Consider the following 22,766-nt stretch of genomic DNA (forward strand, 5'->3'; position numbering starts at 1 on the left):
CAGAGGTGCAGGGAGGGCAGACAGTGGCCCCCAGCTGAAGCTGCTCCCCAGACACTGTGAGTGCCGGGGGGAAGCTGAAGGGACCCAATGCTGCTGCCTGCCGGGCTCCGGGCGCCCTCTGGGGGAGGTCTAGCCAGGCTGGGCCTGGGTCCGGGTCCAGGGCCTGGGGCCAAGCCGGGCCCTGGGTCTGGTGCCAGAGCCTGGGGCCAGGCCTGCCCGCTCCGTGCCGCGGGGGCGGCGCCGGGCCTAGCGCGGAGGGCGACCGGGGGCAGAGGGCCGGCCCCACCGCGGGAGGCCTCTGCCGGCCTTTGGACCCGGGCGCCGCACTGAGCCCAGCCGCGCGGAGCGGAGCTGAGCCATGGCGGCGCCGGGGCAGAACCTGGCCGTGGTGGTGCACCGAGCCGGGGACCTGCGCCTGGTACGGGCCGGGGGAGCAGGCCGCCCCGGTGCCGCCGCGGCTCGGCTCGGCGGGGCCCGGGCGGAGGGGGCTGGGGTCCGCGGCCGCGTTCGGCGGCCTTGCGGGCCGGGGACCCGAGCCGGATGGCGGCGGGGGCGGCCCCGCGGCGCGTCCCGGGCGGGCGTGGCGGGGAGCGGGGCCGGGGCGGGTCGTCCCGCCGCGCGGGCAGGCAGCTCCCAGCGGGGCCGGGGCCCGCTGGGGCTAAGTCCCCGCCACCGAGGCGAGGGGCATCCGTCTGTCGCCACCACCACCCCCGGTTCCCCCGACTGGTGCCGGGTCAGTGAGCTGAACTGGCCCCGGGCTGGGAGCGGGGAAGGGCAGTGGCTGCCCCAATGCTCGGGGGGGGTGTGGGTGGCTGACCCGTGGGGCAAGCGGTGAGCCCAAAGCCCGGGGGTGCCCCTTAGCCCATGGCTAAGGGTCGTGCGGGGGGAAGGAGGGGACGGGGAGCTGTTCAGTAGGCAGTCCCATGAACAAGGCATTCCCAGAAAGCAGAAATGGAGTATGACATGTTGCTTCTTTGGGCTGGTGAGAGCCAGGTGAAGAGCAGGAAGGAGGGTTCAGTGGGAGCAGCTGCCTGGTTCACACCTGTGCGTGTGCTGGAGTACCCTTGTGGAGTACTATAGTTTTGGTTGGTGCTGCAGACTGGTTCTGCTTCTCTAACTGTGAATGCTTGGTTGTTCCCAGGTGCTGAATTGCTGTGGTGATGCTGGAGATTTTAGTTTACCAGTTTCGCAAGTGCCAAATCAGGGAAGGAAGATTTACGTGGGCAAACATTGACAGGCAGTTTTCTATACAAACAGTTCTGGCAGAGAGCCCTTATGAACACAAAGACTTTGGAGACCTGCATCAGTTTGTCTGGGGGGATGATTATCAGGGAAGCAGTTGATTTTTAACCGGTCCTGCACAGCTCAAGTGACACATGCCAAAGGCTAAGTGGTGTTCATGTGGGAAATTCATGTGTGGCTCCCAGCCACATTTGATGTAGCTGCAATTTCACGAGAAGCACGTGCAGCCTGACTTGTACTAGAAATAAAAGGCATCGCCACAGCGAGGGAGAATAGAGATGGTCCCTCTAGTTCAAGAACATGTTTCCAAAACCCAGTGGTTTAGAAAGGTGTATGAGACTTGTGAGGGTGGATGCTGGCTCCATCTACCTATGTTGCTGGTCTCTAAACTGGCTTACACCCAGATGCATGAGTTTTCCTGGGGATATTCATACTGCTGGAGACATCAGAGGTGATCATCAGTGCTTCCCTGGCCTTACTGGCAGCCCCTCAAGGTGCTTTCCTCCTGGGCTTCTTTAAAGTTTCTTTGCCACAATGTGAATGGCACTCATTGCATTGCCCCACTGATCATGTAAGGAGTCTAGGCAGTGAACTTTGAACTTGTTATCTGCATTATTGATACCTAAAGTTAGGTGACTTAATTTTCCCTGTAATTCCTGATTCTTGTGGATGTGTTTCTCTCAGGGAGAGTCACCGTGACTTCAACAGCTGACCTGCATCATGTGAAAATGTGTTGCTTCATTTTCGTTGATTCTCCTCTTGGCCTTAGGTGGTTGCCACAGGCTCACATTTGCTGCCACTTGAGGATTTATTGGTTTTTTATGCATATCCACTCTTTATATGTCTCCTTTCACAGAAAACATTTACAGCATTTCCTTCACATCCTCAGTTACACCAGTTGCTGTCTCTGTGAACTTCTCAGTGAACAATGAACAGTGAGCAGAACACGAGTACTGAAATACTTCAGGGTCTTCCAGCTTGGTCACTCCCTGTTTTCTACAAATCAGGCAGGAGGATTCACTTCCTGTCAAGATGTCTGTTTTCTGGCACAGCTGTTGTTGAAAGAAACCTTTTTTCTGGGCTGAGGAATGCCACATCCACATTTTCAGCTACAAGTTGGCTTGGTTTATCTCTCACCATAGGCTGTTCTGTTCAGTCCCTTTGAGATAGCTGAGGTGGTCTGTACCTCTGATGTGTTACCAGATTGCATGCTTATTGGACATTTTCTATATAAAAGGTTACATGTAGACCAACTTCTTTTAAACATAATGTTCTGGGCTGTGTTCTTAGTGGGACAAAACAAACACCCTGCATAGAAGAATGCAGATATGGTTCTGAACATTGACAATTTCAGTAGTCTGAGTTGTACTTTGATTTGCACTTAAGTCAATGGAATTGGGGCCATCTTGCCCACTTACAGCACGGATTATTCAGCAAGTATTTTGGCAGAGCAGCGCTTCGAGAATGTGTTTCCAGAATTCCTCTTTTCGTGATGTTTAGGTTGCTGAAGTACAAAGTACGAGCTGAGGAATATCCTGGGATTGAGAATGTATTTAATTAGCTAACAAGCAAAACAGTGCTCCCCAAAAGCAGGAAGGGATACCCTGCTTTCTCTGCAGTAGGGCAGCAGAAAATCTCATGTTTGTTGTTATGTAGCAGCTTCTAACTGGTGAAGCTAATATGGGGAGGGCTGCTGTAAAGTGATTGTTCATCTCTTAAATCCAGACATCAATTTTCTTGCTAACTGAAGATGCTCTTGCAAGGAGAAATAGCCGACTGTGGGCACACTAATGTATATTAATCGAATTTTTGAAGAGGAAGTGTGTGAACAGGAGGTCTGCTCAAAAGTCCTGTGCCCAATTTTGGGCTATGGGTAAGGGGGTCTAGATGCATGAAAATTTGAGCAGGAGATGGATTGTGAAGTGCATTGTTAGCACTGACTACTTGGGTGAGGCTTTTCTTAGAGTCGTGATCCTAGAGGTGGGTGCTAGGTGGGTATCGTACTGTCTTGATGTTGTAAAACCCAATAAAATTATTCCTTTGTGTTTTGAGGCAGCTGAAGGAGTTCAGTGAAGGCAAAAGGCCTGCAGACCTTTTGGGTGGAAAGGTGATGTTGGGCCAAGTAACTACTTTTATAACTCTGGTTTTATCATTCATCCCATAAAGAGGTTTCATGCCAATTACAAGAGGAGTGACTTTACAAATTATTTGTTTACAATTGATTTATACATTGAGTTATGTAGTAAAAATATTTCCTGGTTTTATAATAATAATATAAACACTGCAATATTAATGCTTCATAGGTGAACTACCTAGAAATAGGTGGTTCAGAATCTTCCTTGTTACAGAAGGTGAATTTCTTTGCGAGCTAGCGGGATGAAGAATTCAGCTGAAACTTGAGGCTGTCCCAGGGCGGGAAAGTTCAGTATGTGGCTCTTCGCTGGGCAGGGAAGTAGAAATTACTGCAAAATAATTTGGAGAGTGGATTTACAAGCTGGCTGTGTGCTCACTATAATGGATGCCTGCATTACTCCACTGTGCAAGCAAAATGAGGTGAGCTTAGGGAGGAAGTGTAGACTGCACTTTTATATCCCTCCTAGTTGCACAGCAATGTCTTATTGAGCAGACAGAACCAAAAACCTCATCTGCCTACGGATTTACCGGAGCTCACCTGGACTGACTTTCCATGAGGTATTCCCATGGCTATGCACAAGCAGCTGAATGTCTGGTTTTTTTTCTTTTTGTCCATAGGAAAACCGCCCAATCCCGGACCCGGGTCCCAATGGTAGGTCTGGAGATGACCGCTTCTCTCTGCTTTCTTTACTGATCTATTTCTTTTCTCACTCTCTTGTCACTCATTGATATTATAAAGAGGTAAAATATTTCTGAGGAAGTGTAAAATAACCCAAAAAAGTATGTGTGGCTGAAACAGATAATGCTGCATTTCTACTTGAAAGGAGGAGCTGGAGCAGTCACAGATACACCCCTCTATCTGCCTTTTTTTTTGCTTCCTGTTTCATCAGTTCATGTATTTCATATTGAATAGCTCTTGGGACATGTCAGGTGATCTTATTGCAGGACTAAATATTAGTAGGCTAGGCATATGGGCTGATAGAAATTTGGTTCACTAACTCTCCAGGGCTGAAATCACAGCTTAGGGGGAAGGAAAAATGAAATGGACTTGCTTTTTTCTTGTTCCAGTAACAGTGACACTCCTCTTAGATTGTATGTATGGTAAGACAGGGGTCTTACCATATTTTAAGCTTTTGTGATTTGTGAATCCTTCTATAGTTTTGTATTTCAGCAGGTGTCTCGTGAATATGCCATCCATCCTAATGCATGCACATGCAATTCTGGTACATTTATTTCATGCTAGTAAATTTGGATGTTTCAGTGCTGGCTTGGCCTTTGCTCTGGGGCACAGGGACAGCACTTGTGTTGCTCTCCCAGTGCCCAAGAAGGTAAGTTTTTCTGCAAGGAACCTTTCTTCCTTTTCTGGCAGAGGTCCTCCTGCGGATGCATTCTGTTGGGATCTGCGGGTCTGACGTTCACTACTGGCAGCATGGTCGAATTGGGGATTTTGTTGTGAAGAACCCCATGGTGTTGGGGCATGAAGCTTCAGGGACTGTCGTCAAAGTGGGATCAAGAGTGACTCATCTGAAACAAGGTAATTGGAATCAAAACTGTCTTTTTATTTGTTTCCCTGCGAATCAGATCCTGAAAATGTGTTGATCACAGGCTGTGCTTTTTTTTGTTAGGTAAATTTATCTGAGCTGTGAATTGCACAGTGTGACCTTCTCCTTCAAAGAGTGTCACTGTGCTGCTTGGCCACTGTAGTTTATGATATTCCTTAGGTGTGCTTTATTCTGGGATATCTTGAGCTGGCCTGACTTTATTTTAATGCAGAGCAGAGTGTGTGCTGGTACAAGGTGCCTTTTGAAGAAGCTAGAAAAAGCTTCAGAAACCATGTGCATTGCTTTTGCCAACAACCTGCTGTTAATATTTCTTTGCTGTGTGTGTTCTTGAAGGAGCGAATGGCCTCCTGCAATGGAGAGAGGTCACTGGAGCAACTGTACCAGGTGTCATGGTGTGACCTGTGCAGTTTGCTGTGCTCATGAATATCCTAGAAAATGGGTTGAGCAGGGAATTTTGGAAAGTTTGCTGATGATAGCAACTTGGGCAGGGTGGAGAGGACACAGGAGAGCTAGCAAGAATTACAGAGAGGTGCCTTGGCAATAAGATGAAGGTGAAATTCATTCCTTGAGCTAGGAGCTGGAGAGACAACTCAGGGATGTGTGACGTAGGTCTGAAGGCTCATGGAGGGCAGGGACAAGGCACATAAAGGTTGTTCTCTGGTTCCTCCAATATGAGAGCATGGGACAGCGGGAGACAGGTGCAGCATTCACCTAAGATGTAGTATACCCGCAGGCCTCCTTGGCAAAGGATGACATGGATGCTAAAAGTTTACATGGTGGAAGGTGGAGGAGAATTGCTTGGGAGGCCCTATAGCTGAATATAATGGGAGGCTGGGAGAACATTCAGTATGTGCTTGTCCTGCTACTTTCACCCCGAGACATCCCCTGTTGGCTGTATCACAGGTCATGTAATGGGCTAGACAGCTCTTCACTTCGTTCCATCCTCCTGCTTGTCACTGTGTCTGACTGAAAGCCTGTAGGTGGAGAGCTTCACTGAGAGATTTGGCTTTGATTGCCTTCCACTGCCAAATAAAAGGGGTGTCTTGTGTCCCTTGTGTACTTGCAAATTTGTCCTGCAGCATGTGTCCTTCCAGGAGTCTGGGCTACTCCACTGTAGCATCAAGGTGTCTCTGTTCCCTGATAAGTCCTGTCTCACTCCTGAGTGTGCTTCTGCACCATGAGGTCCCTTCCCAAGGAACAGCCCTTTCTAGCTGGCAGTGTGGTGGCCAGCAGAGCTCACCTGCTCACCTCCTAATTATTTCCTCTTCCAGTTACTACCAGTTCAGAAAGAAATCTGATCATGGTACGATTGCCTGGGGTGAGGGCTGCCTTTTCATCTGCTAAGGTTGAGTGCAAGGCAGCTGGAGAGAGGTTTGTGTGTGACTGAGCTTCCATCTGCTCTGTGTCTGTGCCTCTGGAACACCGTCTCTTTTCAAGAAACTGTGAAGACCTTGGTGGTGAGGCCACGGTGAAGGAATTGTTAGGAACTTGACTGATGCATGCAGCATGATCTTTCTCAGAGATGTCCCTCATGCTTCTCTTGTGCCAGGGTTTCATGCTGTTTTCCGTGGTTGTTTGGTGTCACTCATACCTATGCGCCCACTTTTTTTTCCCGAGTAACACAGTCCGCTTTCACCCTGGCAGGTGATCGAGTAGCAATCGAGCCCGGTGTCCCAAGAGAAATGGATGAGTTCTGCAAAACTGGCCGCTATAACCTGTCTCCAACCATCTTCTTCTGCGCGACGCCTCCTGATGATGGGAACTTGTGCCGCTACTACAAGCACAGTGCCAGCTACTGCTACAAGTTAGTTGGTGCTCCCTCTGCAGAGAAATATACACTCCTGGGGGGAGGATTAGCTGAAGCGGTTGCCTCTTGGCCCTTTTGAGTATTGCAGTGAGCACTCTTTTCTTGAAGGCAACAGGTTTAATTGTTTTCTGATCCATAAATAACATGTATAAGGCTTGGATGGCAGCCATTTTGCAAAGGGTTTGTCAGGAAGGTGTAGTTTATTCCCTCTGGTGCCAGACATAAACATTTCTTGCACATTTCCTGGAATGTCACCACTGCTTTACCCTTTAATTATTTTCTTTTTCCCATTTTCTTCCTGCTCTTCATTTCTTTTCTGTTGTCATTTTATATCCTTACCTTCTTAGGATGGTGCCTGAAGGTCTTTGTCTGATTCTCTGAGCTGAGCTAGCTTTACTGCTGGTTTTCAGGAAGCACCACATTGACTGCTGACACCTTGCTCTGTCATTTGAAACAAAGTCATCCTCCTTAGAGGAACAGGAAGCAGTGACCCTGCTAAGCTTCCAACATTACACATCTGTTTTCGTATCCAGTTCAGCAAGCTTGAGTATGTTCTTAATTATGGCAGGACTGACGTATTTGCTTATAAGCAAGTCTGGCCTTAAGTACTCTGGAATATACACTAGAAACCCAAATAAACCTCTGCAACATCATACCCACATAAGTTCATTTACACAAGGAATTAAAAACAGTCTAAGGTAGTGACCATGTGAAACTTGTCTACCTGTGGAGCTTGTTGTTTATCAGACTGTGTGGAGCCAGTAGTTCCATGAGCAGGAACATCCTCAGGATTAATCTTTGGTGTCTGCAGAGGAAGCATTCAGGATCAAATCAATAAGGAGGAGGCACTCAAATACTCATCTCATGGGAATCCTAAGGAAGGAAGCTCCTTTCAAAGTGGATCCCAAGCAGCTGCTGTCAAGATGAGGTGCCGGTCTGGATGGGACTAACTTCACAATGTCCAGACCCCCTGTCACTGATTTCCTGTGTGTTGTTAAGATAACATTTTCTGACAACATCACGAGTTTTTGCCTGGGAGGAAGCGACTCATTTGTAGCTGTCTTCTTCCAGGGAGAGATCTGCTTTTTACTCCAATTTGAGTAAATATTACTTCGGCTACATTTTTTTTTTTAAGAAATGCAAAGCCTGGATCTGGTGCTCCTGGGTCCAAATCAGCAATGCTGTGGCCGTCTGATGCAGAGCAGATTCCCTGACATGAAGTTATTCTGCCAGCCCAGATTTGCTAGGAAAATATAATGGCTGAGCTCACTGGGTTCTCACATATTTGGGCAGGTGTTGTCTATCCCTCTGCAGGCGGACAGAGTAATTTGATGGAGGTGGGATCATGCTGCAAAGCTGCCTTCCCCATTGATGGGGCAGTACCCAGACCCAGTAGGAGCAAATGTGATGCCAAACTCTCAGGCAACCGAACTTTTAGAGTCAGCCCTTCAGTGCCTCCAGGAGATAAGGGACATATAGACATTTTACAGCTGCCTTCCCACAACTGTCATTTCTGTTACTTTGTCTTTGCGTTGGCCTGGCTGACATCTGACCTCAAGCTTCCCAGGGCTGTCAGAAAGGCTTTCCTTGCAGACACAGCTCCTGGCACTCGCTGTATGAGAGCCCATGCTGATGGCTTTCTGGAGGAAATGGGATTTATTTCTGTCAGCAGTTCAGAAGGGCTTCGCCTCCCTCTGCTGTTTCCCATCACTTATGCTAGCTGCATTACAGTGCTGTTTCTGTCCAAAAGGTGTTTTGTACCCACTGTACACATTTTCCCTTACTGCTGGGAGGGTGTATGGTGGGACCAGTCCATCGATTGAAGCACTTGGTGCATCAGGGGAGGACATCCAGGGCGTGATGGGGAGACCTGGATCTGGCTTGATGTGGCATTGCTGTTGGCAGCAAGATGTTTTCTGAAAGCATGGAGCTGAATTCAACCCAGGTGAGGGGTCTGGGAGCTCACTGATGAGTCCCAGCCATAGGGTGGCCTTCGAAGTGATGCATACACAACTGTGGGTTTTTTTCCAAGGGGAGTGAGCAGCAAAAAATTTTTAGGGTTGACTCGCCAAGTACTGGCAAGATGGTGTGGGGAAGTTTGTGGATCTCCGTTTGTCGCTTAGGCAAACCTCACTGGTAAGTGGTTTAGGTGTACTTGATGTTGCTTCAGAGGAGGGAAGGAGGCAATATAACCTCTTGAAATGCCTTCCAGCCCTGCATTTCTCAAACCAAGGGTGAGAGTGTGTTTTGCTGCTGTGATTCAGACCCGTGTTTGGTTTTCGAGTGTCATGGCTTTCCTCATCACCCTCATAAACCTCTTTGGTGACTGTTGCATGTGTCTGGTCCTTGCAGGCTTCCAGATAATGTCACCTTTGAAGAAGGCGCCCTTATCGAGCCCCTTTCAGTGGGGATCCATGCCTGCAAAAGGGCAGGAGTCACTCTGGGAAGCAAAGTCTTCGTGTCCGGCTCTGGTATGGTGAACGTATTCAGTCCTTGGGTTCTCTGCCTGGCACAGTGTGGAGGGGGATGGACAGTGTGCAGGCTGTGCTTCTAGGCTCTGCTGTAAGCGTGGGTCATGGCAGAGTTACAGGAATGCCAGGTAGGACCTTGAGTCTGTCCTTGCCCATGCTGCACTTACAGTGCTGCATTTTGAACAGCCCGAATGCAAAGTGCAGTGTCTGGGTGTGCTGAGCCTACCAGCTCGACAGAGCAGAGGAGCAGGTGGTCCCTTGTGTAGAAATAGCTGCTCTCTCAGCAGCTGGTCTCACTGCCCTGGGATTGTGGTGATGCTGTGATCCCAGACCTGTCCACCTGGAATCACAGTTGGAGCCTCCTTAAGCCTAGGAACATGCTGAGCTCTGGGCATGTTTGGAGCCTGTGGCTGGTGCTGTCTGGCAGTTGTCTATGTTCTCTTTCTCCCTTTTGTACCCAGGACCAATTGGCCTTGTTAATGTGCTTGTTGCTAAGATGATGGGTGCAGCAGCTGTGGTAATTACAGGTAAGTCCTTCTAACCCTTAAGAGTGTGCCTCTTTCCCACAATACACCACTTCGACTATTTCCACATTATTCCTTCAGGGTAACTGCTGGGGAAGGCAGACCAAGCACAGTGGAAGGTCTGTTCATGAATGGAGTAGTAGCATGCCTGTCCGGAGGGAATTGTAATGAACACCTCATTCCCCAGGACAAGACTTTGATCTTTGCACTAATTGGGATCTGTAAGAAGGTGCAGGTTGCAACTGGTACTTCTCTGCTAGGGTAGCGGACCAGGATAACAACTTCTGCTTCCTACCACAAACTGTGTGGGTGGAGTAGCTACAGTGCTCCAAGGAGAATAAGCCAGAGTCTAATGAGTGGTCCTTGGATCAAGCCTAGAGACCTTTTTCAGACTTTGAGCTGGTCTTTTAGGAAGAAGCAATATGTATGACAAAGCTCTGAGTTATAGAAGCTCTGCTTGCTCCTGGTACCTCTGATCACTGACTGTTGTTTTTTTTTTTTCCATTTTGAGCTCTTCTGACCTCAGCTTTGTGTTTTGCCTTTGGCTCATAGATCAAGCCTTGAGGATCACATAATCACAGAATGATAGGGGTTGGAAGAGTCCTTTTGGAGATCATCTCATCCAACCCACCTGCTTGAGCAAGTAGACCAGTGAAGAAGTTTTTTCTCATGTTTAGGTGGAACTTCCAGCATTCTGACTTGTGCCCATTGCCCCTTGTCCTGTTTTTGGGCACCACTGAAAAGAGTCTGGCTGCATCCTCTTGACACCCACCCTTTGATATTTATAAGCATTGATATGATCCCCCCTCAGTCTTCTCTCCCCTGATCATCTTCATAGCTCTCCACTGGACTCTCTCCAGTAGTTCCCTGTCTTTCTTGAACTGTGGTGCCCAGATCTGAATGCAGTACTCCAGATGTGGCCTCACTAGGGCATAGTAGAGGGGGAGGATAACCTCCCTTGACCTGCTGGCCACACTCCTTTTAATGCACCCCAGGATGCTGTTGGCCTTCTTGGCCACATTGCTGGCTCAGGGTCAACTTGCTGTCCACCAGCACTCCTAGGTCCTTCTTGGCAGAGCTGTAATCCTACTTATTGCCCTGCTTCTACCATGCAGGACCCTGAACTCCACCATCTTGTAGTCACTGCAGCCAAGGCTACCCCCAACCCTCCCATCTTCAACTAGACCTTCTTTGTTTGTTAGCCTAAGGCACCAATATTTCTCACTTGCTCCCCCAGGGCTTTATAGTCTTCCTTGGTTCTGCCCAGGCTCTGGCTTATAGCATCATTTGTGCCCACATGCAAGAGTAACAGAGGATAATAATCTGTGCTCTTGACAAGTTGTGGCACACTCTCAGCATTGTCTCAGACCTTAGGTCCTGGAAGGGAGCAAACCTCTCGTGACTCCCTGTCAGGTTGGCAGATGGGCACCTCAGTGCCTTTTAACAGAGAGTCAGCCACTATGAGCACTCACCTCTTTTTACAGTATTCACTCAGTGTTGCTGGTACAGTTGCAGACCTTGCTCGTAAGTGTCTGCAGCTGTTAAAGTTTCATATCTGTTGTTGGTGTTGATGCGGGAGAGTGGAGACTGAAGTGGGGCCCTGCTTTTGTGGGTCACCAGGATCCAAGGTGGCTCGTTGTCAGTGGTGTCTGCTACAGGAACATGGGTCTGAAACTGCCTGTCTATCTCTGCCTTGGCTCCACTAATAATGCACAGCCTTTTAACTGTTTCCTGCAACTCAGCCACCTGATGCAACAGATCATCAACCCGCGTACACCTTGTGCAGGTACTTACCTTTTCACCAGGAGAACGGTCTGGGCACTTGCTGCAACCTACCACAGGTTTCATCTTCCTGGTAGTACTTACAGACCCTGATTATATTTGCTTCTAATTGTCACCTAGGCATGCAGACCAGGCAACATAGCATATTTTATACTCTTTGGAGCTATTCTTAGAAATGTGCTCTGAGCAGGTTTTTTTCCTTCTGCTTGTAGTGCTAGGTGGTGACCCAGACGTGTTTTCACAGTCCTTTCTGTGTCCAGCCACATTGTCCCTCTCTAGTTCTCTTTTGCTCCCTGTCTTTTTGCTGTCCTGCTGGGGTGTTCATTTTCCACCTATTATCTGCAATGACTGAAATGACCTTTTCAGGGTCCCTGCATTTCAGAAATGGGCCTTCCTTGCATAATTGTGTCCTGTAGGTTTCTAGTCCACTGCCGCTTGCAGCCATGTTTTTGCCTAGCTGTGGCTGGAAAACCGCTGAGCATGGAGATCGCGCCTTTCTGGGTATCTACTCCAGGACTGCACCACCTCCTAGTGAAGAAGCTTTTTCTGGGGTCCACTTACAAACTGCCATTTGTGGATATTTCCCCTTGTATTCTCTGAATACAACAACTGAAATTAGTCTCCATCATCTTTGCCACTGCCCTTCTGGTTGTTCCAGACAGCCGTTCAATCCCCACTTCTCATTGCACTGGGTACCCAGCCCAGCTACCTCCACCTCTCCTCAAGGGTCAGGCTCTTCTCTGTGTAGCTTGCCCAGAAGAATTGAGAGCTGGAGTAACCTCAGGGGTTCCCTGGTTGAAATTTCCACCTGGGGTTTTGACAAGGCCTGGAAGTGGTGTTTCTACTACTCTTTGATCCTTCTGAGCAGTGGTGGACTGGAAGGAGTGGTTACAGGTATAACTAGACAATGAGCACAGGTTGCTGCAAACCTCCCACGTTTTGGGCCAGGTGTATTTCTGACCTCACTATTACTGTGTTTCCATTTTGGGTTGAGAGGCAAAATTCAAGTCCCACCCTCTTACCTTTGCGGAAGCATTATTCAGTAGAGCTCATGTCAAAACCAAGACAGATTATTGCCTTCTCCTCCCTAAATCCTCTTGCTGCCAAGTCCAGGGTGCTTTTTGCTCTGCCCACCCTGCAGGCGTGTGTTTGGTGGATGTGATCAGTCACATTTTGTGAAGACTTGTCACTTGAGGATGATGGTTGCTATAGCAGGAAAAGCAACTCTGCCGCTTGAATCACGTATGAGAAACCTTGCTGCTGAGCTGAGCTGAGCTGGCGCAGGGGCTGGTGGGTAACCCGGTCCTTGGGTGGGAAAGGCTATCTGAGCTGGCAGGGGTTTGGTGAAGCTGAGGCAGCTGATTCAGCCTGCTGCCCCATTCCTGGTCCTGCCTGGGTGTATTCTTCCCTATAACACTGGGAGCTGCTGTTGCTTCTGCCTGTAGACTGCTCCTAGGGACCTTTGGCAAGCAGGTCTGTATGGCATGTGCCATAGGCTCCAAGCAGCCATAGGAAGTTCTTGGTACCTGGTTTGTAGCATCAGCAAACTTGGCTACATGGAATTGACCCCAGCTTTTCTTTATGTGTTGGCCTAGGTAATGATCCTGACTTGTAGACATCTCCCATGTGAGAGCTGTTTGGCTGAGATGCTCAGAGACACCCATGGAGGTGCTGTCCCTAGTCAAATATTTGCATGTGACATGAGCTGAGGAATGGGTTTAGGTTGGCTCATTGCCACTGGGGATTTTGCTGCCCTTCTCAAGGAAGTGCTTGTTGTGTCGGCTTTAGGAGCCAATACCTGTGAGGTGACTGTCTGCCCACAAAGGCCCTCTTGTACTTTTCTACCAGATCCTTTAAATTCATTGCCTGGAGTTTTTGTGATGTGTTTGTCAGTGAAGAGCTTTGTCTGCACAGCATTTAAGGCTTTAAATGTTTGTGTTTATTTTGACAAGCCACGCACCAATATAGAAATATCTAGAAGAGCTTTTTCCTGACCTGGGGAGAACTCACCTCCTACAGCTTCTGTGGTGAGTGTCTTTGGCACACATGGAGTCAATGAATTCTTGAAAGTTACGTCTCTGCCGAGGGCTCAGCTCCCTTCTCTGGGACTCCCAAGAGCAGCTGGCACTGTAGCTGGTGACTAATGGTCAGCTCTACCCTTCTAAAGGCTTGTGTGTGCCAAAGCTTGCCCTTCCTCCCAGATATGGCAGCTTGCCTGATAAAAGGTGTTAGTGCTTCTTATAACCTTTGCTTTTCTTCCGGAAGTGCTTTATTGCTGACAGACTAGAGTTCTCTCTTTTGCTGTGTGGGAGGGGGTTGATTTATTTAATGGACTGCAGTTGGGTGCAGAAGATCAGTTTGTTTCATGGGTCCTCATCTACTCTTCCCTAAGGTCTATGGCTTTTTCCACTCTGCTCCTGAGTGGGTGTGATTGGTATTTATGGGCAACCTTCTGTCCTTCTGCCTTGCTGTGGACATTGGTGTTCCTCTGAAAAGCTGTTTTTCTCCTTAGAGGCATCTAAAAGAGCAGCCTTATTCCCCAGCAAGTGAAGTGACAGTTTGGGTATTCATATGGCAGTGTTGGGCTGTTTTGCCTCACTCTTGTCTGTCACTAAAAGTACACTTAGTAATTCCTACTTAAGGGAAGCTATTCCCCTTGCGCTATCTAAATCTGAAGTCCTGGGTGCTGGTGCTTCCAGAAAGCCTGGAAGTCAAGGTCAGGGAAGGTGAATAACTGGACAGAGATATAAATCACTCCTTTGTGAAAGAAGATCAACATAGGAAGTGCGAGAGCTTCAAGAATATTTGCCTGTTAAATTGGCTCATAAACCATCATGAGAAGCTTAAATGTAATTTGATAACTTCCGTGGGAGCAGAGATGCAAGAATGGGCTACTCTTACTCTGGCAGCCAAAACTTTAATTAGCTCCAGATAATTTCATTTCGCTTCCAGGCTGGGAAGTAAAAACAAATTTCTGACTAGAGGTAAGATGCAACCCTTTAATTGTATAATTGACCAGCTTCCCAAGAGTTCTGTGGGGTTCAGCCACAGTAAGGTTTAAAATCCAAACGACTTGGTTCTTCTCAAGACTCACAAGTGTCTGGAGCTCTAAACAGTATGGTAACCTTCTCATTTGAGAACCTGCAGATCTGTCAACTTCAGTAAGTGCTTAGCAGTGATTCACTTAGGCCAGGTGTACCAAGATGTTATCACAGTCCTGACGGGTCTGACGGTATTGCTGCTGTGAGGACTTTCTTCCTGAGCAGATCAACAAACCATAGGCCAACTGTAGGAGAAGTGTAGGGTTTTGCTGCCTGAGAGCAACTTTTGTGGCCACTTTGAAATGCATTGGCTGGCAGGACAGCCTGTCTCTCCTCTTGCTCCAGGACACTGCCTCTGGATATATTTCTGCCAAAGAGACAATATAAAATATATTAATGAGTGGGCAGATACTACAAGCAGCTAAATCCAGCTGTATCTGCTGCACACTGGTGTTTTGAGTAGGGCACTTTATGGAGCGTTTGGTCCATTGCTTGGAGCACTGTTGAGCCCCTGTAGTCTCCTTGCTGTACACTGAGGTTTGGGAGACACCAGCCATGCCAGGCCAAAGTGCTTCTTAGCTCTTCAGGTGCATCAAAAATAACAGCTCTTGCTGCTTGGGAGGTCTCTGAGTGTTCCTCCACTAGCAGAGGGTCAAGCTTTACTGTACACAGGGCCCGAGGCCCAATACTCAGAGCTTGGGAGGGACAGATATGACTGATGCCTCCTGCAGCCATAGGAATGAGAATGCACATCAAGGCTTCCGGGGCGATGCTGCCCTTACTTTCAGCCTTGGCTTTTCCTCCTTCGTCTGCATTTTATTACTCTTTGTTCTCTGTTCTTGAAGATCCTTCTGCAGATCACTTGGGTGCTCATATTGGTGGGTGTGGCTGCACCCAGCTTCCCAAGCCCTCCAGCTTCTTGTGGGAGCATGTCCATGGCTTGCCCCAGCTGTAAGTAACATCATGTTTGCTGCATGACGGGCTGGGTGGGTCCTCTGGCGTGGCTTTCTTCCAGCGCTGGGGCTGAGTTAGAGTGGCTCATGGCAGGAGAAGTGGCCTTGCCCTCCTTCTATTTTTCCTTTAATATTTCCCCCTACCCCCATCTTTGAATTTTCTGAAGACTGTGTCCTGGCGAGAGCAGTATTTTCTTCTTTGTGGTGCGTATGCTGTGTGTCCTGGAGACAAATGTGCCCCTGGCAAAGGCATGATTTTCCGAGTCTTCAAGCCTAGGACCTGTGGCAGAAGACAGTTCCCACCCCTCAATCTTGGGTCTAGGAAATCTTCAGTTTTATTCTCCTTTCATCTGGATGTCTTTTCCAGTGCCAACATACAGGCTCCTGTAGACCTCTGCTTCAGTGCAAGGCAAAGAGGCTGTTTCTGCTTGGGAAATGCCACTTTTCTGCTGTCCACCTCCTCATCTCCGTAGATGTCCTGGTCACCAGTGGTGCCTGGAGAGGGATGGGTGGCATCCTTCCAGGGGACATGGAAGAGAAGAGGCAAACAGCATGGCTACCAGCCAGGGCAGCTCGCTCCATGGTGCAAAGTGTTTTATGGATCTTCAGAAGATATTTTAGCACTGTCAAGAGTACAGCCATGCCCTCACAGACATTTAGCATCACCAGCTTTGTTGCTCTTTGTTAATCAGATATCCAAGGTCCACCATATTACCAGATCCACTCCCTTTTTCTTATGGGTTTGCCTGCTAATTCATCTGTGGCGGAAACTGCCTTGAGAGGTGATCAGTAGCCTCTAGTGCTGTTACAAGGAGGGTAAAAGGATGGGAGAGGCCTGTAACAGCAGGGATGCATGTGATGTTGCCAACTAATGCTTTCTGCAGTTCATTTGTTTGAAAGCATCTGCTGGTGGTTCATTGAGGAAGTTCTGAGAGAGCTCGTGATCTGCGCTCATCCGGTACTGTTAGAAGTGAAATGGCCGCATAAATGATCCTCTGAGCCCAATGTCTCTGTCAGAAAGGTTTCTTGGTGCTGTGCTGTCCATAGCTACGTGATTTCTGAGCCATCAGGGTGCAAGGTCAGAGCAACCTTGCCTCTCCCTAGTGCTCTTTGAGAGATGTCCTTGAGGATGTGAGCACTAGCAAATCATCTTGAGAGCCAGAGAAGGAAAATGCAAAAGTGAGTAGTAGTTTTTTGCCTCATTGTAGGCTCCTTCCTAGGTTAACTTGCTGAGTGTATGTAAAACGGGTTTTTACAGCCCTTTTTCACTTAGTGGATTAAGTTCCCATGTGAATTAGTGAAGCTGCTTCATGAAAGAGTCATGGCCTGAGAGGCACTGGGCAGTGCAGGGCTAGACAGTGGCAGCTTTGTTAAGACACACAGCAGTGTTCAGACAGGGCAGGCGTAGGTCAGCACTGCCCTGTCTGTCCTGCCCTCCTGCTGTCTTTTGCCTTTGCCTGTGCTGAGGTTCCTCGGCTCTGTGGTGAGTGTTGGAACAGCAACATGCAGTAGCCCAGGGCAGGCACAGCACCACACCAGTGCTCGGCCATGGCTGTTCGTGCTGCAGTTCCTGCATTGATGTGCATGCTCTTTGGCCTTCTTGTTTGTCTTGGCACACTCTTGATGTTTCTGCAGTACCAAAGAGAAACTGGGAGATCTATGAACTGATGTTCTCCTAGAAGATACCCCTCGTGTCTAGCAGTGACAGCTGTTCTTTCGCTTGGACATTGCTTTGCATGGTGTGGTTTTCATCTGTGAGTTTATACTTCAACCTCTTCAAAGCACCCCAGATGAGTGTGCTTCCATCAGGGCTCCTTGATGGTGGCCTACTTACATAAAGGGTGGGAAGCCCTTTGGTCTGGGTGGTCTACGTAAATTCTTGAGAAGGTGCTAGTGGACTGGAGTTTTCCATCTTCTCCTACTATGTAACAAATACTCTCTTCTCTTCTGAGATAGTTGACAGCTGGTCACCAAAGAAGGTGGCTCTGTTGAGACATCAGATGGAGGTAGGAAGCACATTGCAGGCTCAGGTTCTTGCTCCCCTTCTGCTTTATATAATGCTCCTGTTCTTGACTTGTTTTGTCTTTCCCCAGATTTATCTGCCTCTCGCCTGCAAAAAGCCAAGGAGGTGGGGGCAGATTTCACCATTCAGGTAAAGAACGAGACCCCACAGGAGGTGGCCTCCAAAGTGGAAAATCTTCTTGGCTGCATGCCCGAGATAACTGTGGAGTGTACAGGAGTGCAAGCCTGCATCCAGGCTGGCATTTATGTGAGTACCACTTGTCCCCATGGTAGTGCAGTGATGGCACTGGCTTTCCTCTTTCTGGGATGCAGCAGTGAATGACAGTTGTTTTGCTCCCATAGTGTTTAATTTCAATGGGCTTGGTGTGGGGGAGAGAAGGTGCTCATTAGACAACAAACTAAGAGACAATTAAAGAGTTAATGTCTTTGCAGACAGCGTGGAGATAATTGTGTGATTAGATGCTCATGTGCTCTCAAAGAGTCTACAGTAAGAAGACCCTGAAACCCAAGCTTGGCTATGCAGGAGTGTCAGGCAGCTGGTACAAGTAGGGCTGCTCTTCCATTAAGTTGAAGTTAGTCCAAATAAGGGGAATAATTAAGAAAGTTAATTCTAGCAGGTGAAGAAAGCAGTTAAGGAAGGGATGTTTTGCTGTCACGAACTGCCTAATGGGAGGATATGGAGAAAGAGTGCAGAGTTTCACAATGAAACAACAGGAGACAAGCTGCAAAAAGAGAAATTCCAGTGGAGCCTCAGGCTCTTAGTTTTAAATCTTTCCCATTGAAATCCAAAAAGTACTTTCTGTACTCCTAAGTGCCTGTCATTTTTCAGAATGACATTTAGCTACCAAAATCCTTCAAGAATTTTTGAAAGACTGCTTTTTAAGCTTTGTTTATTGCATGTTTCGTGCTTAAGGGTTCCTTACAGCATCCTGCCTCTCCTCTGGCTTCTCTGCTGTGCCCTGGACAGTCCATTACAGCCACAAAGTGTGGCTTTATTTTTTTACAAACCTCTGTGTAGGCTCTGGTGACTGTTTTTTTGCAAAATATAACATATTTGTGTGTTTGTTCTCCAGGCCACTCGTTCTGGTGGGACCTTGGTGCTGGTGGGGCTGGGGCCTGATATGGTCACCGTGCCCATTGTGAATGCCGCTGTGCGGGAGGTGGATATCCGGGGGATATTCCGCTACTGCAACACGTGAGTCTCGTGCAGCGTGGCCTGATGTGTCTCCAAGTCTCTCCTTAAGAAAGTCTTGCTTTCCACAAGGAGAGATGACATGGAAAAGGCTGGTTTTTCTTACACTTGGTTAAACCTCATGTCACACTGAAATACCAGTGCTGCAGTGCAGACAGTGTGAGTGATGTGCCTTGCATTTTCTGCCTTGGCTCCTGGAAGAGCCCTGCACTGCAAACTTGACCACACCAAAGCAGCCCAGCTGGGTTGTCCCACTGTCCTATTTCATGCAGTATTTGGTGTAAAGAAAGCAAGAGACCCAGCAAACCCTTACTTTGCTGTAAGCAAGCAGGCCAAAATGAAAAAAGAAAAATCATAATTAGCATTTGTGCCTTCAACTCATGCCCTGTAGAAAGGGAAGGTCAGATGCTGGGGGTGTTTTGGAGGAAACTGGCTTGTCCACAAGTGTGCTGGCTCATGGCATGACAGAGAGGCACACACAGCTTTTAGCTGCTTCAACCCTTTGTGCTGGGAGATTTCTAAGCAGCAGCTTGGCCTCGCAGAGAACCCCGCCACTGCTTTGTGAAAAGTTAGCTTCCTCTTGGCATCCTCCTTCCTAACTGTTATATTGTCAGTTTTGAGGCAAGTGATACGGGAGCTGAAGATATATCTGGAGCCAGTTTGAAGGTGTGTGCGCTCTCTATGGAGAATTGAGCTGGACGGCTTGTGGACAGGCAGGTCTTTCAGTGTACTGAAAGCTGGCCTTGCCCTGAAGGCAGGAAATGGTCAGCTGTTCTCTCTTTGGTCTTGTTCTTGGGCAGGGCTCAAGACCCAGCACTGCACGCTTCCAGCCTGCTTCTGCTGTGTTCAGAGCTGTAGTTTCTTCCTAGCAGAGCAGGAATTTGTGCTTAGTCTGTAGAGGTTGTTTTCCAGGAATGATTTATGAAATGTAGTCAAGCTCCTTAAAATGAGAAATTTCTTCAAGTAGGCTGTTTGGGAATTAGATTAGCTGCTGCGTCCTTTATATCCCCATCATTCTAATTTGGCCCCTTCAAATGGAGCAGCAAGGCAACCAAATTGCATGAGTCTCCATCAAACAGGAGACTGGAAGCTGACTGAAGCTTTTCCTTTCTCCCTGTGCCAAGTTGGTGAGTTTGAACTCCACAGTGATCAGTCTGCAAGCAAGGAGGCAGGATAGGAGGAGAGGGGCACACAGCAGTTTTGTTTTTCAATTGATGCTTCAGATGTATAATTGTTCCCTGTGATTTTCACTTACTCAGCCTCTTGAGGGTGATGTACCACAAGCTGTCCGTGTATAGCAGTGCCTGCCTTCTCAGTTCTCAATAGCTCAAAGCAGTTGTCTTGTCCCATCTCCTATGCCTGATGTATGAGGTTCCCCCTCTGGAAGATTGTTGGTGGGCAAAATTCCCCTTGGTTGCCTGGCCTGAAGAAATTACTGTAATGAAACCAGGCTCCTCCGTGTTCTTTCCATGGGTCACCAACTGGTGACTGCTCTCATCTCCTGCTCTCTGTTTCCCTTGCAGGTGGCCCATAGCAATTGCTCTGCTTGCATCCAAGCGGATCAATGTCAAGCCCTTGGTTACGCACCGCTTCCCCCTGGAAAAGGCTCTTGAGGCGTTCGAGATCACCAAGAGGGGCGAGGGGGTAAAAGTCATGCTGAAGTGTGACCCCACTGACCACAACCCCTGAGATGCCATGCTGCCTGGCCCTCTCCCTCGTTACACCGCCTGCCTGAGATGGAAAGCATGAAGCCGCAGGAGGCTGATGCATGGCTGTTGCATGTATACACAGTCACCTTATGCAGGCGCTGCTTTGTAATAGAGCTAGGAAATCAAATTATAATGAGGGTGAATGGCACTGAGGGATCCACCATTAGAGTATTAACAGGTAACTACAAATGGAGAACCAATAGGGAATAGTTTGAATCAAAATGCTGCTGTTTGGTTAGAGATGATGGTTCATATGGTTGGCTCTTCACCGGCAGACCCCACGCAAAGGAGAGCCCGGGTCTCTCTGCATGTATTGGGCAGAGCCACCTGCATGGCCGCGGGGTTTGTCCATGCAGGCGCGTTGCCGGAGGGTGTCACCAGCCACATGGGCAAAGCAAGGACAGAGATGCGATGCTGGCGCTCCACCTTCCCGCCCCAGCTCTGCCCTGGGGCTGTGCTTGCTGCAGCTCTTGCCATACTGCAATCCGTGGGCACAGGATAGCCCTATGTAAATACTCTGCCTTCCAGTCGCACCTTCCCTTGGGGATGCTTAGGGACTGTAACAGCCTGTGAACAAAGCCTGGCCAGACCATCTCTGTGGGAAGCATCTGCACATTCAGGTCATTCTCTCCATGCTCTTTGCAAATAGCAAACTGTGGGCCCAAAGCCCAGAGCCCAGGGCTTTTTTGGAGAAGGTTGTCTGGAGGCCAGGTGCGACCATATCTGCTGTGTAAGCACCCCCAGCAGCTCCCTGTTGGGCAGAAAGGAACTCTGCAGAGTGGGCTGGAGTGTGTTTGCTGGTAAACTGCCCTGTCTTCACCTGGGACTGCAGAGAACCCTGTCCTTATGTGACTCCCAAGGAGGGGTTGCAGTTGCGGGCACAGCTCGCTTTTAGCGTGGAGGGAAGCACAGGCGAGAAGAAAGGGGACAGCATCACTCAAAGGTTTTACCACTGCAAATGAATCATAACTTTTGGGGGTTATCAGGCCTTCCTGCTGAGTTTGTGAGCCATGAATGAGGTACTAGCAAGGTAGCAGGTTGCAGATAACAAAATCTAATCTTCAATTATAGTCATGTTAATTTTAATACTGGGAGATCAGTCCCTTTCTTGGGCCAGTACTGAACTCTCCTCAATAAATGCTACCTACCTGATGTGTCTGTGTCCATTGAAGTGTTGGGCGGGTGGTTTGAAGGGGTCTCTGACTCTGGGTCCTAGGCACTGTGCAGACCCCTGGGCTGTTGCGCTGCTGGGTCTCTAGAGGTTGCAGGTGAGCTCAATGCTGGCAAGCACTATGAAACCTTAAACAGCCCAATAGTTTGCAGATCAAAGCAAGTATTTATTGCAGAGGTGGCTAAGTTAATCTTGGCAGAGGTCGCAGCTTGCAAGTCCGTGCTGTGTTCTACAGGGCCAAGACATAATCCAGGGGAACTTCCTGTAGCCAGAAGGAGAAGTGGTCAAATACCTCTCAGAGTAAACGGAGTTGTTAATGTTTGAGCCTGAGCAGGTAAAACCTACCCGGGAGCCTGGCCCTGTAATCAAATGTTGCATTAGCAGAGCCCATCCAAGAACTGCTAAAATGCACCTTGCTGAAGGGTGCGTGGTGGCTGGGGTGGGGAAGGCTGCCCAGCTTTTGGCAGTGGGGTGAGCTGGAGCTTCTTGCTGAGCTGTGGGACTCTCCTGGCCCCTGACTCCGGTGCTGGGGGGAGCCCCATTGGCATGGCTGGGAGACCACTGGCCATCACAAGACCCTGTTATTAACTTCCTGTGGGCCTGGGGGGTTGTTTAACACCCCAAGGGTGTAAGTTATTCCCATGGCTCAGCTTCTTTGATCCCATTGGCTTTAATTTTCTCCCATGCCAGGTCTTGTTGGGAGGGCATTGCTACTGATGGGGCATTGCTGGGGTGCTGTGCCTAGGCTCAAATCTATATCTCCCCCTCCACCCCATGTACATCACCAGTGCAGGGAAAACTTACTCCTCTTTAAACCATTTCCCACTGGGTGGATGTAAATACTCTGTAACAGGAGCACGGCCAGCACTATGCCCCAAGTACTGCAAGGCTCCAGGTGACCAAGACCCAACGGCAGGAGGCAAGAAAATGTTTCAGAGCTTCAGTTGGCTTTATTTAAGCTCAATCCGAGCCTGCAAGGGCAGCAGCCCAGTGATGCAAACCCAGGCATTAGTTAAACAAGCACAAATGATCCCTGATCAAGGGATGGGATGCTGCTGAAAGAAGCCCGTGCAACCACAACTAAGGCCCTATGCAAACCCAGGGAAGGTTTGGAGCACTAATGAGTAGGCACAAACAAGCGCATTAGGGAAGCTAAG

The 22,766-nt window shown here is 48.7% G+C and overlaps 1 protein-coding gene across 1 annotated transcript; it reads left to right on the forward strand.

Annotated features, from left to right (window-relative positions):
* The first annotated feature begins 297 nt into the window (after nt 1-297).
* On the forward strand, nt 298-21,590 carry SORD (sorbitol dehydrogenase). Its single transcript, XM_064456954.1, has 9 exons — nt 298-418; nt 3,994-4,027; nt 4,745-4,909; nt 6,582-6,741; nt 9,097-9,215; nt 9,677-9,742; nt 17,609-17,784; nt 18,611-18,732; nt 20,253-21,590. Exons 1-9 carry the CDS (start codon nt 359-361, stop codon nt 20,416-20,418), a joined length of 1,068 nt encoding a protein of 355 aa, XP_064313024.1. The 5' UTR covers nt 298-358; the 3' UTR covers nt 20,419-21,590.
* Nucleotides 21,591-22,766: the final 1,176 nt, after the last annotated feature.

This window comes from Phalacrocorax carbo, chromosome 7 (genome assembly GCF_963921805.1).
Source record: "Phalacrocorax carbo chromosome 7, bPhaCar2.1, whole genome shotgun sequence".
Lineage (NCBI taxonomy): Eukaryota > Metazoa > Chordata > Aves > Suliformes > Phalacrocoracidae > Phalacrocorax > Phalacrocorax carbo.

Excerpts from the sequence above, each read along its gene's own strand:
- SORD (XM_064456954.1), top strand. The coding sequence starts at position 359 with ATGGCGGCGCCGGGGCAGAACCTGGCCGTGGTGGTGCACCGAGCCGGG. Across the intron at positions 419-3,993 it reads GAGCCGGGGACCTGCGCCTG|GAAAACCGCCCAATCCCGGA; the intron begins GTACGGGCCGGG and ends TTTTGTCCATAG. Across the intron at positions 18,733-20,252 it reads ATATTCCGCTACTGCAACAC|GTGGCCCATAGCAATTGCTC; the intron begins GTGAGTCTCGTG and ends TTTCCCTTGCAG.